The sequence below is a fragment of the Leucoraja erinacea genome, chromosome 17 (assembly GCF_028641065.1).
Source record: "Leucoraja erinacea ecotype New England chromosome 17, Leri_hhj_1, whole genome shotgun sequence".
Lineage (NCBI taxonomy): Eukaryota > Metazoa > Chordata > Chondrichthyes > Rajiformes > Rajidae > Leucoraja > Leucoraja erinaceus.
The window spans coordinates 42,388,460-42,408,253 of NC_073393.1; the positions used below are offsets into that span (position 1 = coordinate 42,388,460).

Consider the following 19,794-nt stretch of genomic DNA (forward strand, 5'->3'; position numbering starts at 1 on the left):
CATTGTTCAAAGTTCAGTTGATTCACAGCTTAGAGTGAGAGTCATGGCCTCTCCCTCGCGATCTTGCAGAGTGACTGAGTCACGTCCAGGCATCCGGGGTTTTATAGTCCAGGCCACACCTCTGCCCCCCGGAAGATGCGTTACCTTAATCGCGGTGATTGACAGGTTAGAGGATCTCAAGGTTTTTTAAACACTCATAATTTTTTATTTCTCATCGATGAGAACAATCCTCGGGGCCTGCTCAGCGGAAGAGGGCTGTGAGTAAGATGGCCAAATATCATAGCAATATATGGTAGCGTTTTTTTCCTAAAATCAATACACAGCACAGACAGGAAGTGGTCAAGATAAGACTTTTAATTATATAGATTACCAGATGCAAATATTTTTAGCCAAAAACATAATTAGGAGTTGGCCACCTTGCTCCTGGGGTTTACTCTCCCATTTATAACATAAAACATAGAATCTAGCACCAGAACAAGCCCTTCAGCTCATAATATCAGTGGTGAACATGATGCCAAGCCCATCGCTTATCTACCTGTGTATAATCCACAATCCTCCATTCCCTGCATCTCCATTTGCCTATCCAAAGCCATATTGAATGTCACTATCGGACCTATTGCAACCTCCACCCTGACAGCATGTTCCAGGCACTCACCACCCCCCGTGTAAAAAAATTGCCCCGCAAATCCCTATACTTATAAAACTCTGATCTTGGATGTGTATTTATTTGTTTGTGTGTAATCACATCTTCGTGAAGAAACGACGTGGTAAAGGTAACATTTTACATACGGTATGATTTTTACCGTGGAGCCCAAAATCGTCTCATCTGACTGAACATTTCAGGCTTCATTTCTCGAGTTATTACTGAAAATGTCAAAAAATCTGACAAAACTTTGATGCCGTCACAATGGGTCTGCTCCGTGCGCCCTTCATCCATGCTTCAAGTGATGTCAACCCCCCGACCAATCCCACCCAACCCCCTCCCCTCTCTTTCCCTCCCCCTCCCCCCTTTCCCCCCTTTCCTCCCCCCCTCTTTTCCCCCCCTCTTTCCTCCCCCCCTATTCTCTCCTCACCCCCCCCCCCCCCTCTTTCCCCCCACCTCTTCCCCTCCCCTTCAATCCCCCTCTTTCCCCTCCTCTCCCCCCCAGGACCAGGGAGCACAATTTAAAAAGCATTTAGGTCTGAGAGGAGGAGAAATGTCTGAATTTAAAGAGTGTTTAGTCTTTGGAATTATCTAGCCTGGATCGTTGTTGAGGCTGGGTCATTTTCAACATTCAAATATGCCCTGCCAGTCCTTAATAACAATTTGAAATATTGTTATCATGACATATGTAAAATTAACCAGCCTGAAATGTTCTGTTCACAATCCCTCTTGAATAAAGACGTTACATTTATTATTTTCCACCAATGGAACTTTCCTAGGGACTTCTGTAAAAGTTTAAACGATGTAGGTTAATTGGCTTGGTGTATGTGTACACATTTGTCCCTAGTGTGTGTAGGATAGTGTTAATGTGTGGGGATTGCTGGTCAGCGTGGACTCGGTGGGATGAAGGGCCTGTTTCCGCAATGTATCTCTAATCTAAACTAAAATACATCAACTATCTCACTTGCTTTAGGATGTATTCAAGAAGGAATTGCAGATGCTGGAAAATCGAAGGTACCCAAAAATGCTGGAGAAACTCAGCGGGTGCAGCAGCATCTATGGAGCGAAGGAGATAGGTAACGTTTCGGGTCGAAACCCTTCTTCAGACTGAATGTAATTCATCAAGATCCAGAAATTTGTCCAGTATTAGTGTGCTGATGGTTATATTTCTACTCAGTTCCTTGCAATTCCCAATGTACAGCTATTGCTGGGAAGTTACTTGTCTCTCCTTCCTGTCACAGTATATTTACCATTTCTCATAAACACTGCCCTCTAGTCTTGATAATCATTTTTGAATGATCACATCTGCACAATTTCATCTCCATGTCCCTACGACTTCCTTCCTATTTTCCAATTATGCAGCTCACGAGCACACTGGTTTCAGCCTTAGAGCTTTTCATGGGATAGTTCTTATTTTCCCATTACTAAAATCTGTAACTAGCACATCAGTCTTTTCAGCCATGCATTTAACTCACTATTCACATTTGCCTTAATCTAACTTTCATGTAGTAATTGTTCTGAGAATACTTTCTTTGAAGGTCTGTTTACTCCTTAATTTGATGCCCAGCTCACACCATATAGTCTCAACTTCATGTTCAATCAATGGATCTACCCCCTCCCACTGCATTTAGTGTTATATCGCAATGACATCCACAAAAACATCTGCAGTACCATCTGCAATACATGGTACTAACACCATCATCAAGTATGCAGATGATACAACGGTGATTGGCCTCATCAGCAACAACGATGAGCTGGCCTACAGGGAGGAGGTCCAGCACTTAGCAGCATGGTGCGCTGACAACAACCTGGCCCTTAACTCCAAGAAGACCAAGGAGCTCATTGTAGACTTCAGGAAGTCCAGAGGCGGCACGCACACCCCCATCCACATTAACGGGACGGAGGTGGAACGTGTTTCTAGCTTCAGGTTCCTGGGAGTCAACATCTCCGATGACCTCTCTTGGACCCACAATACCTCTACTCTGATCAAGAAGGCTCATCAGCGTCTCTTCTTCCTGAGGAGACTGAAGAAGGTCCATCTGTCTCCTCAGATCCTGGTGAACTTCTACCGCTGCACCATCGAGAGCATCCTTACCAACTGCATCACAGTATGGTATGGCAACTGCTCTGTCTCCGACCGTAAGGTATTGCAGAGGGTGGTGAAAAGTGACCAAACAACTCCCGGTTCCACGTTACCCTCTATTGAGCCTGTCCAAAGCAAGCGCTGTCTGCGGAGGGCGCTCAGAATCGCTAAGGACTGCTCTCAACCAAACCATGGACTGTTTACCCTCCTACCATACGGGAGGCACTACAGGTCTCTCCGTTGCCGAACCAGCAGGTCGAGGAACAGCTTCTTTCCGGCGGCTGTCACTCTACTAAACAACGTACCTCGGTGACTGCCAATCACCCCCCCCCCCCCCCCCCGGACACTTATATATTTTTTTTAATTCAAATCGTTTGCTATGTCGCTCTTCAAGGGAGATGCTAAATGCATTTCGTTGTCTCTGTACTGTACACTGACAATGACAATTAAAATTGAATCTGAATCTGAATCTGAATCTGAATGTGTAAGAATTAAACACTTAATTGCTTTCCTTTTCACATACTACCTAGCAACTCCACTCATCACCTCATCAAAAACTGCACGGTGAACAGCAAAATTCTTGAGTACCACTATACCAGCCTCATACTGTGCGTCAGGAATCCCATTTTTAAACATCTAAGCTAAATCGCATATTTCAATTGATTTGTATTCAATAGTCCCAGGCTCCCAAATGGTGGGGTAGGATGTCACTCTTAAGGCTATTGGAAAAAAAGTTAAAAGTTAATTGTATCTTTAAATTAACTTTGACTTTAAAGTGACGTGTGACTTTAAACTAGACATTACTGATAATTTAAGAGAATTTAAGAGGGCGGTACGGTGGCGCAGCGATAGAGTTGCTGCCTTATAACGCCAGAGTTCTTGGACCCCAGTTCAAACCTGACTAAGGGTGCTGGTCTCTTTTCTTTGTCGGGTCTCCGTTGTCGTTGGGGCTGCAACGTGGAGCGGCCTCCAACAGGAAGACCGGGGGCTCTGGTGCCGACTACTCACCTCACTGTCGCGGAGCTGGCCGAGTCCAGAGCGGGTGGAGCGGTGGTGGAGCGCTGCTGCGGCCCGACCTCCGGAGATTCGGAGGCTGCAACTGCGGGTCTGGCGGACGGTGGCACCGGGGGCCCGCGGGTCCCTGGAGGGAGACCGTTTTTCAGGGCTCCCGCAACAGCGACTTCTCCCGCCCGAGTTGCGGGGTTGAAGAGCTCCTGGAGCAGGGCCTTACAGCACCGCCCCGCGCGGCTTGGAATGGCCGCGGGACTCTGCGAGCGCACGCCGGGGGCTCTAACATCAAGAACCCGGTGTGCGACCTTGCATCACCCGGCGTGGCTTTAATGGCCGCGGGACAATCGCCATCGCCAGCCGGGGGCTTTGACTTTGACTCTGACATCGGGGGGGTAGAGGGCAGTGGAGAGATAAGTTGTTTTGGCCTTCCATCACAGCAATGTGATGGATGTTTATGTAAATTATGTTGTGTCTTGGGTCTATTTGTTTGTAATGTATGGCTGCAGAAACGTCATTTCGTTTGGACCTCAAGGGGTCCAAATGACAAATAAATTGAATCTTGAATCTTGAATCTTGGTCTGAACGGAGTTTGTACATTCTCCCTGTGATCTGCCTGGCTTTTTTTTCCGAGATCTTTAGTTTCCCCCTACACTTCAAAGACGTACAGGTTTGTAGGTTAATTGGCTTGGTATAAATGTAAATTGTCCCTAGTGTGTGTGGGATAGTGTTAGTAGTGCTGCTTCAAGATTATTATCTGTAATCCAATTATACGTTCTGGATTTGGTGACCTTCAGTAAAGAGAACGCTTGCTCACAAATGAATGTACTGCCAAAGAAAACAAGCACATTCCATGATTCAATGTCGTACTTTTGGAAGCTGTTCTGATTCTTAACTGTAGAAATTAAGCAGATTTCCTTTCTGGTGTTTTTTGCAAAATAAGCAGACATTACAGGTCAACAAGTTCAAACAACAACCTTGCTTCCCACTGCCTCTGACTGAGCTGAGAATGTATCAGCAAATAACTTCAGTTTTCCTTCATCTCAACAAAGCTTTGAAAAAGCTTTGTCTCAACTTCAGAACATGCCTGCAATTTGGCAGGTGAGACCGATTCCACTCTGATCCACGATCACCTGTTCACTAGTTTTATTCTAAACACTACGGACAAGTTACAGAAGCCAATTAACCTACAAACCTGCACCTCTTTGGAATGTGGGCGAAAACCGGAGCATCCAGCAAAAAACCCACGTGGTCACAGAGAGAACATGCAATCTCCGTACGGCAACACCCATAGTCAGGATCGAACCCGGGTCTCCGACGTTGTAAGGCATCAGCTCTACCACTGTGCCAACTCAATGATTTGGATCATTATATTAAGTAATAAGGTCAAAAAGGAAAGCAAGATCTTACAGTCCATGAGCATCCTCTTAAAGGTTCAAAGGTTATTTTATTGGTCATATACACCTAGGTGTAGTGAAATGCTTCTTGCCAATACAGCACATAAAGAAAGAATACAGACATAACAGTAATAAAGAAATTTAAACATAAAAACATCCCCCCACAATGGTTCCCTATATGAGGGAAGGCACAATGTCCAGTCCCCATACCCAGTTCACCCATAGTCGGGCTTATTGAGGCCTCCACAGTTGCCTTTACGGAGGCCCGATGTTCCAGGCTGTTCTCGCCAGGTGATGGTGCTCCGGCGTCGGGAGAATCCTCTCAGAGGCTTGGGAACGGCCGCTTCCCTTGCCGGAGACCGCCGCTTCCGAAGCCAACAAGGCCGCGCTGGATGGAGCTCCACCACTGGTGATCTCGGCGAGAGATCCCAGGCTCCCAATGAAAAGTTCAGCGCCGCCGCCCGCAGCTCTGCGATGTTTTACTCGGCGGTCTCAGCTCACCAAGTTCCAGCTCGGCAACCCGGGCAAGGCATCGCCCACTCCGCGATAGCGCTCCAGCGCTGTGCCGCCGCCGCAGCTGAGGTTCTGGGCGGTCCCCGACAGGAAACACCGCTCCAGGCCCGCTGGTAGGCCGCAAGGACGGGTCGACGGTGCAGCCCAGAGCAAAAGCTGCCTCTCCGACCAGGTAGGGACCCTAGAGAGGTAGTTTCCCCCTCCCCCCCCCCCCCCACATAAAAAAAGCTAGAACTCCGAAAAACAAAAAACTCGACTAACTAAAAATAAAAAAGAGGAAAAACGGTCAGCTGCAGGCTGGGCAGCCATACCCGTACAGGATGGCGCCCCCTCGGATGGCATCACTCTTAGCATCATAGGTTTTGCTGGGGCTCATGTTGTCGACCTCCCCATGGCGAGCCCTGTCAACTGACCTCAGTCAGGCGAACGACAACAAACAGAGGCAGCAGCAGCGCCGCAGCTTGGCGCCAACCCGGAGCGTGCGCCCTTATTAGGGCGGGCACCTACGGATGTCAAACCGGATGGCATCACTCTGCTGCCTCAAACGCAAGAATATATTCCAGAAGAGAGGGTCTGTACATCTGGCCGGCCGCAGCGGCGACTGCGGAGGTTTATGGCCCCGACCACGGGGGAACAATGGAGGACTGACTGTACTTTGTGCCTTCCACCAGTGAAGGATGCTGTGGTGGATGTTTGTGTTTAATTTGTATTGTGTATTGTGTTCTTTTTGATTGTACCACTGCTGGCAAGTTCATTTCACTGCACTTTATTGTGTATGTGATGGCTTTCACCATCAAGAAAGCCTTGATTTCAGCAATGCCACCAACCGTTTCAGCATCTTAACCTGCTACAGCCACTTCATTTCTGCATGATGAATGACATAATATTGCTCAGCATCAGTTCTTTGTTTGAAACTAATGGCGTTGTAGATAATGTAATTTCATGAAGTTGACAATGGAGGTAACCACATTCATTATATGTGCAAAATATATTGGCCTCACTAATTTTGTTGAAGGATAATGGCGACACTGAATAAGAAGCTTCTCTTTGTCAAGTTGATACTGTTCCAGATGCGCAGAAACTTAGTTAGGGTCTGTTGTAAGAAAGAAAATGAGAGAGGTGACCAAACAGAAATCAATAAAATGATGAAATATATATATATATAAATATTCACCTGGTAAAATATCAGCCCCGTTATTCTATTCCAAACCCAAAAACTCAATTTTAGTAGAATGGATTGCTAGAAAACTTCAAACAAAGAAAGCAGACACTGAGAGCAAAAGGTAGAAAAAGCCACAATGGTATTCCACAAAGGTCATTGCTAGTATCAGGACTGTAACCATTGCTATTTACATTTTGCTGTCTACATTTTTCCGGATAGTCAGTTCTAAAAAGACACAAAGACGTTAATAAAGTTGAAGAATCACTAAATAAATTAAGGATAAAGCTCGGTACAGATAATCATTTGATGTTACATTTTGGGCCAAAGAATAGGGTGGTCACATATAACTTGGAAGTGGCAAGTATAGTGCAGTCCAGAGGATCCTGATGTACAAAACACCAATTCCTGAAAGATGCTTCAAGGGCAAGACAATGAAAAATAAATCAAACATTTTGATATATTTCTAGAACAGAATAGAAAATTAGGACAGATCTTGTCTTTGCTACATTTAGGGAATTGAGCATATTTCTGGTTGCAACTTTGATTTTAAAATAATCTAATAGTAGCGAAGAGAGTTCAAGGGGGATTTACGAAGATAACACAAGAAATGCAAGGGTAAGCATGTCAAGAAGGAAAGACACGTCAAGGTCTGTTGTAAGAAAGAAAATAAGAGAGGTGACCAAACAGAAATCTATAAAATGATGAAATATATTGATCTAATTATACTTGTCTCTGGGAGAGAACAGAATAACAAAGATCATCACTTAGAAATCCAACAGGGAATTCAGAAAAAAAACGTTCTTGATCTGAAGATCCTCAGAGATCTTGATTGGTGAGTATCAATGTGCTTCCTCTTGGAGAATCTAGAACAAGGGGTCACTGGTTTGAAAAAACGGCTAAGGCTTTTAAGAGAGAGTTGAAGAAAAAAGTTACTCTGTCAAAGGGTCATGTGCATTTGGAATTATTGTTTGTGGAGGCTGAGTCTATGAATATTTTTTAAGACGGAAGGAAATAAATTGTTGAGAAAGTACTGGGGTTAGATGGATGCACCTTAAACCTGCTCCCAATTTCCACATTCATACTTGGAAATCATTACCGCAATGAGGGAATGAAACAAATTGGATAATTTATTTTACGAGGAGAGTGAACAAGCAAGTGTGGAAGACAAACACCACGGGTTCTGCTGATTTCGATAGGAGGCTTGAGTGGGAAAAAAAACACCATCATAGACTAATATGGCTGATTTAACTGTTTCTGCGTTATGTATCCAATGACGTCCCAGACAACAGAAATAACAGTTGATGAATTATTCCTGAATCTACAAATAAGACTCTACACTGGACATTTTCTGTAATGCATTTAAGTTTATCACCCAACAAGGCATGGAAAATGGAGTCTGAAGAAGAGTCCCGACCCTAAACGTCATCTATCCACATTCTCCAGGGATGCTGCCTGGCCTGCCGACTTACTCTAGCATTTTGTGTCTTTCAATGGAAATCTTTGCCATTGTGGTGAGACATTAATAAAGCAATTCATTAAGAATGTAACAAAATTAAACCAATACTATTCGGTCCTTTGTGCTGCATTGCCATTCAGTAAGATAATAGTTGATCCTTTACCTCACTGCCACTTGCTTACAATGTAATTATCAGTATCCAGCCAACCCCTTTAGTCCCAATAATTTCCCCATTACTAGTTTTTGACCAATGCTAATTTATTTGAGCATTCTTTGCAGTATTCCATTATCTCTAGGAGTTTCTGTGTAGGCACAATATATTTATTTCTCAGTCTTTTTCTTATATGACAATATTATTATTCTTGTCTCAGTCTCTTAAGGAGCCACATTAGCATGTTAACCTTTTTTTGTTTCACGTATCAAGCATTCTTAGTTTGCTTTGCTTTTTGCTAGTCTCAAAACCTGGTTGCATTCTCAAAATCTAAGCAAAGCATCTGGCTGTTTTTGTTTGCCGACATCTTCAACCTCTCACTACTGTGGACTGAGTTTTCCACCTGCTTTAAAAGGGCATCAATGATACTGGTGTCCAAGAAGAGTAAGATGATGTGCTTCAATGACTATTGACTGGAGGTCTAATATCCGTGGTGATGAAGTGCTTTGAGAGGCCTGTCACGGAGCATATCAACTCATATCTCAGCAAGAACCTGTACCCATTACTATTTGCCTGCTGCCACAGTAGATTTAAGAATAAGGTGTTTAGAACGGAGACGAGGAAACACTTCTTCACACAGGGAATTGTGAGTCTGTGGAATTCTCTGCCTCCGTGACAGTCCTCTCAACGCACTTCATCACCACGGATATTAGACCTCCAGTCAATAGTCATTGGTGGAGGCCGGTTCTCTGGAAACTTTCAAGAGAGCTAGATAGGGCTCATAAAGGTAGCAGAGTCAGGGGATATGGGAAGAAGGCAGGAACGGGGTACTGATTAGGGATGATCAGCCATGATCACATTGAATGGCGGTGCTAGCTTGAAGGGTCGAATGGACTACTCCTACACCTATTGTTTATTATCAACGGGATGCGATCATGCCGACTCTCCACTCGACCATTTGGACAATAAAAACACATACATCTGGCTGTTGTTCACTTATACAGCTCAGTGTCCAAACTTGCTACCTGCTCAGGGAACTGAGTCTCTGGATCCTTAACTGCTTCATCAACTCAACACAATTGGTACGATGGCAACAACACTTCAGTCTTAAATGACCTCCCCTTTATTCTGAGACTGTGGCCCCTGGTTCTGGACTCACCCAACATTGGGAACATTTTTCCTGCATCTAGCTTGTCCAGTCCTTTTATAATTTTATATGTTTCTATAAGATCGCCCCTCATCCTTCTAAACTCCAGTGAATACAAGCCTAGTCTTTTCAATCTTTCCTCATATGACAGTCCCGCAATCCCAGGGATCAATCTCGTGAACCCTGTATCACCAATATCATTTAGGAGTCTATTCATAACTCTCAGCAATTTTGCACCATTTGTTGTTCCTTACCCAAATCGATTCTACTTCTTGATTTTCTAAACTCTGACTCTTCTTTTCTCTTCCATTCTTTAACATCAGGGAAGTTAAGAGCCAACAAACCAACCAATGCTAAATGCTAATTTAAACAATGATCTAATAACACCTATTTAAAAAAATCTAATTTAAGTGCAATACTAAGTGACTACTAGTTCCACATTGCAGATACTGAAAATTATACATTCGAAATATTCAAGAAAAATTAAATAATTTTATCTTACCAACGATAAACAATATCAGTAAGTTCTAAAAATATGCCTACTTTGAAGAAGTTCTTAAAATGAAGGCTCCCGAAACAAAACGGCACCTATCCATGTTCTCCAGAGATGCTGCTTGATGCGCTGAGTTACTCCAGCACTTTGTGTCTTTTTAAAAAAAACAAAATCAGTATGTTCTTCTCCGCATGGTAAATGAGACATGAAGCAAAAAATGACAGTAACAGAAACTAGCAATGCTTCAGCAATTATTTTTTTGGTCACGTTCCTGCTCGATGCTATCCATGTTAAAAAAAGTCAGGAGCATTGGCCTGAGTTTTGATTAATTTAATTGATATTTTTACACAAATGTTTCTATAGCACAACTGTCATTTAGTCAGATTGCAGAATATTGTAAAAACAGCATTTGCCATTTTCCTAACAAAATAGGCTGAAAGTAATACCTAGCTGAGACACTCAAAATAAGCAGTACATTGTTTTCACTGAAGGTAGAAAGGACTGCTTACACTTGGCTATTTTTTCATAATAATTGAAATTAATTTCCTTAATTATCTGCCATATTGTCTGAACAAAAGAAGTTACAAAAACAAATCTATTTGGTTCTGCCTTAAGTGTCTGCAACTGCAAATGATACCAACTAAATCAATTCCCTGAATTCTGGATATAATGTATACAATTCATAAATATCTCTTCAAAAGTTCAGTGTCATTCAGTATTTCAGACTGAAAAGTTCCGTAGCAGTGATGACAAAAACTATAGTTGTACCAACCCCTTGAAAATACAATGAGTATTAAAAGCTAACATGGTATTGTCCAGTTACAATAAATGTTCTTGTTTTGTACATGGTTAATAGCTGATCCCAATATCCAAAACAGTTAGATGTATTTTCATACAGAAAACAAATTCGTCAAATGATTGGAAGTCTGTTTATGCTTCTCAACAGGGCACAAAATACTTTATTCTTTTGTAATGTGATGGGCTTCAGGCTTGGCTGCTTTGTGGTGTAAACCTGCTGATTCAGGGCTGCTGTTTGTTTTTTATGCAGACTGTCTTTGTTCTCTCCTTTAGAGTTCCGATTGGTTATTTTTAACTACTGACAGAGTTAACTGGCATCTGGATTTGAACAGCTTCTCCAATCTCTCCTTGTTGACTTTGCATTGCTCCATGTTCAATTTGTATTTCAGGCTGAATTGTGGCGGCAAGAGCTTCTGTTTCCTGAAAAAGGGTAGAAAATACAAATTATGTCAAATTCCCCATAAAACTGTTCCCAAAGTCATTCAAAATCAGAAGTCCTTTCATTACTTTTATTTTATGTGATTTACATGGATTATATGCACATGTTACTGTTATTACTTTGGGTTTTATAATAAATAATCATGAAACTAAGGGATCCACTTTATGATGGTAAATTTATAAAGCTAATTACAAAATAATGAGAAATGTTAACAGAACATGTTTGATCTTAAATGTACCAATACAATATCTGAAGAATCCTGCTATAAAATGTATAAAATACGGCTTACACAAGTTCCTGCACAGAAGTATTATTTATGTACTTAGTTTTATAATACATCACATTCAGTTCCCGAGGGATTGAGATTCAAGACAGAGAATCAAAATTATGGAGACATATTCAAAATAGTATATCAATAATGAGAAGTGAAGCCTGTTAATGATTATTTATGCAGTCCTATTTAGAAACATAAAAACTTTTAGATTCAAATATGCCAAATTAACATGGAGCTCGATTCCATCTACGAGGACCTTCGAAAATATTTTGTCATTGGAGGAGTGCAGTTTCAGAAGGTTACCAGGAGTTCAAGGGTTAAATTATGAAGTAGAGTCACAGAGTCATACAGCACAGAAGCAGGCCCTTTGGCCCAACTTGCCTGTGCTGATCAATATATCCCATCAACATGAGTCCCACCTATCTGCATTTGCCCATATCCCTTTAAACCTTTCCTATCTATGTATCTGTCCAAATGTTTTTAAAATGGTGTTATAGTACCTACCTCCTCTGTCAATTTTGTTTAGTTTAGAGATACATTGCGGAAACAGGCACATTGGCCCACCAAGTCTTCATCGACCAGCGATCCCCGCACATTAACACTATCCTATACACACTAGGGACAATTTACATTTATACAAAGCCAATGAGCCTACAAACCTGTATGTCTTTGGAGTGTGGGAGGAAACCGAAGATCTTGGAGAAAACCCATGCAGTCACGGGGAGAATGTGCAAACTCGTCTCCGGCACTGAAGGCAGCAACTCTACCGCTGCACCACTGTTCATTCCATATACCCTATGTGAAAATGATGCCCCTCCGGTTCCTATTAATTTTTTCCGTCTCACCTAAAACCTACGTCCTCTGGTTCTTGATTCCTCTACTTTGTAAAAGACGTGCTTTCATGCTATTTATTCCCCTTATGATTTTATACATCTCTATAAGATCATCCTTCATCATTCTGCACTCCAATTAATATAGTCCTAGCTGGCCTACCTTCTCCCTATGGCTCAGGCCCTCAAGTCCTGGCAACATCCTTGTAAATCTTCCTGCACTCTTTCCAGCTTACCAACTTCATTGTTATAGCAGGGTGATCAAAACTGAACACAATACTCCAAATGCGGCCTCATCAACATCTCGTATAGCTGTAAGATAACGTCTATTCTCAATACCCTGACTGATGAAGGTCAATGTACCCAAAAGCCTGCTTTTCCTCCCTATCTACTTGTGATGCCACTTACAGGGAACTGTGTACCTGGACTCCTGGATCCCTCTATAACACATCTCAGGGCCGTACCATTCACTGTGTAATTTTGACTTTCAAAATTGCAACACCTCATATTCATCTGCATTAAAATCCATGAACCTTTCCTCAGCCCACTTGCCCAACTGATCATAATCCTGTGGTCTTCTTCTTCTTCCGTATGGCATGCACAGCCTAAAGTTCTACACACCAAAACACTACATCCATTTGTTTGTGCACATTGGGTTGATTGCATTAGTTGAAACAGGGTGGACCACGTGAAGGTTGCAATCTCCCACCCCAATCCTGTGGTAATTCTTCATTATTTATAACACCACCCATTTTCTGTGTGCAAACGTAGTAATCATGGCTTCCGCAATCTCATCCAAATGCGAATGTAAACCACAAAGTGCAATGCGCCCACCACCGATCTCTGAAAAAAAACAACTTTCCACCATCACCCTCTGCTGCCTTCCATGAAAATAAGCGAGTTCAGTATTCCGACTGCACATGCCCAGGCCAAAGGTCGCTATGCATAAACAGCCTTCGAAAGCAGTGGAGCAGTGGACCTTCATTTCTTCTGTTTTTTCCAGCTTTGATTCTACTAGGTACTTCTTCTAGGTATGAAAATATTGCTTTCAAATTATGAAACAGTTGTATTTATTGTTCTTTTGTTAAAAGCTAAGATTATTTTGACATTTTTATCGCTTTATTATGCTTTGGTGAGTGAGCGAGATCGTGCTTGTCCGTGGTCGGTGTTGGGTCCGGGTCTGTTGAGTTGCTGTTGGGCCATCCCTGTCCGGGGGCGGCGGGAGGTGTTGGGCCGGGCCAGGCTTGCAGCCGGCGCGGGGGGGAGGCCGAGTTGCTACAGTGCTTTGTGTGTACCCCTGCTGATGACTGGTGCTCGGCTTTCGCCTGCGCCGGGGGCGTTGGCTGGCGGTCCCAGGCCCGTCGGGGAGTGGGGTTGGGCAGGAGTCGGTCCGGGGCTGTCGGTTGGCCCAGCGGGAGTTGAGCTGGGGTGATGCCCGTACGCACTAGCACTATCCTACACACACTCAGGACAAATTCAATTAACCTGCAAACATGGAGTGTGGGAGGAAACCAGAGCACCCAGAGAGAACCCACGTAGGTACAAACTCTGTACAGACAGCACTCGTAGTCTGGCGCTGTGAGGCAGCAACTCTACCGCTGCACCACCGTGCCACTGCTTCTGTGTTGCAAAGGCAAGTTGTACAGGGTGGTAGCATGGGGTGGGGAGTGGAACGAAGGGGAGGGGGGGAGCTAGTTGGCAGCAGGGCCAGCCAAGGTCTGCACTTTATTGAAGTGTGGGAGAAAATCAGAGCAGCCGGAGAAAACCCATGCGGTCAGTGAGAATGTAGAACCTCTGCATGGACATCACCCATAGTCAGGATCAAACCCGGGTCTCTGGCGCTGTACGGCAGCAACTCTGCCGCTGCGCCACCCCCACATTGTAGCCCCTGACAGGACGTGCCTTCTTCATACGGCGCGACTAACAGGACGCGCTCGGTCACCAAGGGCTACCTCCCGTCTCACCAGCTGCGGCTTCATCCTGACGCTAGCGCTTTGTCCACATGGCCATCCCCTACCCTCGTTGCTGCCTCCTCTTCCTCCCGTCGCTTTGTCCACTCCGCCGCTCCCTGCTCCATCTCTGCCTCCTCCCCCTTCCCCCGGCACTTTCACCACTTGGCCTCCACCACCACCTCCTGCACCTTCTCCCCCAGAGTCGCCGACATATTCCACCTTGCAAGATGTGGGCAACTTCAGCGGACAAAGAGGAAGAGGTGGTGGGAGAGTGGACAAAGTGAAGGGTGACGGGGAGGATGCCCCACGGTTACCGAGCGCGTCCTGTCGGTGGTGGTGGCCTAAAGAAAGCACATCTTGACGGGGGGCTACAATGTGAGCCCCAACAACAGTCACACCAAAGAGGGCTCGCTGGTTCAGACCAACGGTATCAGCGCCTAATTTTAAGGTGAGACAATACAATGCGCTGGAGTTGTTCAGCAGGTTGAATCAGTTTCCCCAGAAATGCTGCATGACACGCTGAGTTACTCCGGCATTTTGTGACCTTTTGTGTATTAACCATCATCTACAGTTCTTTCGAAGATAGACACAAAATGCTGGAGTAACTCAGCGGGACAAACAGCATCTCTGGAGAAAAGGAACGGGTGACGTTTCGGGTCGAGACCCTTCTTCAGACTGATCTACAGTTCATTGTTTAATTTTGTGTCCTTTTGTGTATCAACCATCATCTACTGTTCTTTGTTTCAACTACATACAACAATACCGTACTCGATTATAGTGGACAATCGGCAATAGTGGACATGGTGCATTATGACAAGGATTTACTGTTATAATTTTATCAAAATTCCAACCAGAAGATGAAATAGAATGATGTATCTTTACCTATGTATCAGTTCCAATCACCCTTTCATCATGGGCTGTAATTGAAACTAAAGTTAAATCATTGTCTCTGCATTATGGCAAATAATGATGAATGGAAAGGTAATACACTGACTTAATTTGTATTCTTACTCACTTGAGCTGGTGTGGTGTGGTCTGTTACTGGAGCAAGCTGTACATATTGCACCTGAATGTCACTTCCCTGCAGTGGCGATCCATCAACTCCACTGGTTGGATGGTCAGCAGAAGCCACTGCAATTAACTGTGCACCTTGCAACACCTACAAAATACAAAAATTGCTCATGAACATAGTCCGTTAGCATATGTAGCTTAATACATTTTTAGGCTCATCTTCAGATTCTTGTTAAAACAGTCGATCAACAGAATGAAAGAAAAAAATTATTTGAATGTTACCAATAAAAGTGAAAGTCAACGTCCATCAAATGGCAAAATATTCCAGTGTTTGGAAAACCAGATGAAGATAGTTCTGATTGCTGAAGTTGAATAATTCACTCCTCATCCTCACAGGAGCTCCTCAATACACTGTTTTACAGCCAACCAACCTCTGCTGCTTCATCAAATCAAGTCGAGTAGGGAATGATGATGTAATGTTCATTTCTATTTGCAACTCCTCAGTAAATGAAGCTGCTGATGCCCACAGTAACATCACCTAGATAACATTCAGGAACCAGGTTGTGAACCAGGTTGTGGTTCCCCAACAAAAGGGAGTCAAATCATCGGCCCTTGGCAATTAATGGCATTGGCATTGCAGAGTTCGCACAATCAATATTCCAGGCGTCACCCTGAAGCAGAAACTCAGTTTAACACAATGAGCATGTTAATGACGTGGTAAATACCTCCAGATTCAGGGGCAGTTTCTTCCTAGCTGGTATTGGACAAATTAGCTGTCCTATCACCAGCTAGAGTGCGGTCCTGACTTCCTATTTACCTCATTAGAGACCTTTGAACTATATTTAATGGACACCGGATTTTATCTTGCGCTAAACGTTATACCCTCTATGGAGGACATGATTTTAATCATATATAGTCTTTTCACTGAATGGATAGTACACAACAAAAAGCTTTTCCCTGTACCTTGATACATGTGAGAATAATAAACTAAATTAAACTAAACATTTAACATCATCACTATGTTTACAAGAGCTGGATGAGTGCAGCGTGAACAAGAGTAAAAAAAAAACACATCACCATTCAGGATAAAGCAACCTGCTTGCTTGACATCATATCAACCACCTTAAACATCCATTTCCACCACAGAGGAGCATGGGCCATCTACAAAATGCACGTTCACACAGGCAACACAAAATGGTACATCCCACCCTGATTCCAAGAAGAACAATGTCAGCTCCTACACCATCCTGACTTGGAAAGGTATCTCCAGCCCCTCATTATCGCTAGCTCTATATCTAGGACCTTCCCATCCATTAGCATATCGAAGAAACTTCAGCAGAAAGGTACAATAGTTTAAGAAGACTGCTCATCACCACCTTTGCAAAGTCAAACAGGGATGGCCAAATCCCTAAAATGAATTAAAAATAATTAAATCTATAATTTAAGATGGTGATTTTGATTGCATAAAATGATAGTTCACTATTTGTTAGGTTGGTGAAAATACATCTTGGAAAGGCTGAGACCCAGTTACAAAATCAAGCAATGATTTTGATTAATTGAAGACTGCTCACTCAAAGCATAGAGTCGAACTTTTACTAAAATTAACACAAATAAATTGCCACAAATTTGTAACAAAATAATGTCCTATAATTTTCCTATAATGCATAGTTTACTTGTTAAAGTTACAGTAAATTTAATTAAGAATTAAACTGAAAATAATGTTACCTCCATAATCTTTATATCTGCCCTGAACTTCCCCTTCTTCCTCTCTACAAGTTAATACACAGTTGTCGTCCAATGTTTTCAGTTCTGATGAAGGATTATAAACCTGAAACATGAACTCCACTTCTACTATCACAGATGCTTTATGATCAGCTGGATGTTTCCAGAATTTTCTGGTTTTCTTTTAGATATGCAGTTTCTTTTTGCGTTAAGAAATAGTAGACCCTTACACAGAGCTGCAAAGTTTTGTCACAGCATTTCAGTATTCTAGTACCTGAAAATCAGTATTTTGCTGACGAAATGTCTATGTTTATGTTTCTATGAAATCAGTATTTTTACGCAGTGCCATTTTGCTGAAGAAAAAGTTTGTTTTTTAATAAGCCGTCATAACCATGTAAGAGTACAAGAATGCATATCTTTGCTACCAATTGACATGTCTTCTATGCACCTTACTTCACAGTGCATTAATTGCCATCTCTTTGTATACTGCTGTTTGAACGGCTGTTTCCTGCTTTTAGCACCAGATGATGATGTAGAATCCATTTTGGAAGCCTCCCTCTCCCTCCCTCGCTCTCCCTCCCTCTCTACTCCCTTTTTTCTCCCTCCGTCCCTCCCTCTCACTCCCTCTCCTTCCCCCTCCCCGAACGATCTGTGACCCATAGCGCTGTGGTCATAGCGCTATGTGTAAAGCCCATAGCACTATGTGTAAAGGCAATAGCGCTCCAGCTGGTGGCGCTATAATTAGAACCCATAGCGCTGTTTGTTTAAATTCTCATGCACTAAACTGACAGCGCTGTTTAAACCTGTAGTGGGACAGGCAGATCAAAGCATACAAAAATAATTATCCAATCTTGAAATATAAAATACTAATAGATTTAATCTGGTATAATTTTTAGAGGTACAGTATGACTTTTTATATCCTTGCATTCTTTAAGCAGCAAGATGAAACAGGAAGTCGGGCCGATTTTAAAAAAAAATCCGTATTTTACAAAGCAAATCCGTACATCCGTATTCTTATCGCATTTCCGTACAAAATACGGAAAATCTGTACTACTTGGCAGCTCTGCTTACAGGTCAGTACTGGAGAGATACATGAAAGTAGAAAGGTGCAGGGCGGCACGGTGGCGTAGGGGTAGAGTTGCTGCCTTACAGCACCAAGGACCCGGGTTCGAACATGACTACGGGTGCTTGTCTGTACGGAGTTTGTACGTTCTTCCCGTGACTGCGTGGGTTTTCTCTGAGAGCTTTGGTTTCCTCCCACACTCCAAAGACATACAGGTTTGTAGGTTAATTGGCTTGGTATAAATGTAAATTGTCCGTAATGTGTAGGATAGCGTTAGTGTACGAGGATCGCTGGTCAATGTGGACTCAGTGGGCCGAAGGGCCTGTTTTCATGCTGTATCTCTGAACTGAACTAATCTAAACTAAATTGAATTGTCATTTTGCGGAAGCCAACAATGGTCACCACTAAGATCCTCATGATGTAGAGGCTTTCTACATTGTAGTGTTCAGTATTTATAAACTCTGATGCCACCTCATTGTGCTAGCTTTCCACATAAGCTTGGAACAGTTCCACATCATATCACAGTGATCTTTCTAAGTGTGCCACGGCTGCTGGGAGGCTGTTCCTTACCTGGGGTAAGAAAAGCAGATGCAGATGCTGAATGTTCATGATGAGCTTCTGCTTTTAAAGGAAATTTCTGATTCCCAATTTCAAAAAGAAGCTAAAGAAAATATGAGTGCGAGACACAGATGAAGAGGCACTTGTAGGGGCCATTTGGCCTGTTTTGCATGTCATTGTGGATGGCATGTTCCTTTAAATTTTAGACTGCCCGTTATAATGTGGGTGGGATTTATGACGTGTCTTTGGGCGTGTTTATGCAGCTTAACTGCATGCGTGGTAGTTTAGTGGGTTAGATTCGTTTTGGAGTGAAGAGGGAGAATGTTAATCCTTCGACCATGTCAAGCCACATGTCGAGCATGTCGAGCCACATGTCAAGATCATGTGAAGCATGGCGACACGAGGAGTTTTCTAGTATCCGAAGTAATGAGCTGGAGTTCGAAGAAGATTGCCGGAATAAGTCGGAAAAACCTTGGATGTATCTTACTGTTTTATATCTACAATAAAGAAAATATTCATTAAAAGTCTGTGTGCTGAAGTTTTATGAAAGGAGAAGCTCTGAAGGTCTCTGAGGCAGCTTGCATGCGTACCGAAGATATTCCCCTTATCCCGTCTCACCCAATAAGTGGCTAGGGAGTTAATTTCCTGAAAGATTTGAAAAATCTGCCGCTACAGCACTGTCTGAGACCCGGTGATGACACAGGGAGGAGGAGTAGGTAAATAAATGGAGTAGGCCAAATATGAATGGATACATGCTACCAGTCCAACCTTTCATCAGAACACTTACCTATTCCAAGTATTAGTTGAGAAAGCCTGCTCTAAACAGCTTCCAGTAAAACAACATCCTTCCTTAAATATGGAGGCCAATACCTTGCACAATACTCCAGAAAATAGACACAAAATGCTGGAGTAACTCAGCGGGACAGACAGTATCTCTGGAGAGAAGGAATGGGTGATGTTTTGGGTCAAGACCCTTTTTCAGACTGAGAGCGAGGGGAGAGGGAAACTAGAGATATGGAAGGCTATGATGTGAAAATGGCAGATCAAAGCAGACAGTGATCAAGGAAATATAGAATGGCTGGGGAAGGTGACAA

The 19,794-nt window shown here is 43.1% G+C and overlaps 1 protein-coding gene across 4 annotated transcripts in view; it reads right to left on the reverse strand.

The window, feature by feature from the left end:
- Positions 1–10,368: 10,368 nt before the first annotated feature.
- banp (BTG3 associated nuclear protein) overlaps positions 10,369–19,794 on the reverse strand; it is a 144,034-nt gene continuing 134,608 nt past the window's right edge. For 3 of the 4 annotated variants that reach the window (XM_055649055.1, XM_055649053.1, XM_055649052.1), the window contains exons 12-13: positions 15,362–15,505; positions 10,369–11,271 (exon numbers count right to left, since the gene is read on the reverse strand). In XM_055649055.1, coding sequence (XP_055505030.1) covers positions 11,143–11,271; positions 15,362–15,505 — 273 coding nt within the window. In that variant the 3' untranslated portion in view covers positions 10,369–11,142. Of the gene's footprint in view, positions 11,272–15,228; positions 15,264–15,361; positions 15,506–19,794 lie in introns of all 4 variants that reach the window. The other variant, XM_055649056.1, reaches the window with a different exon arrangement.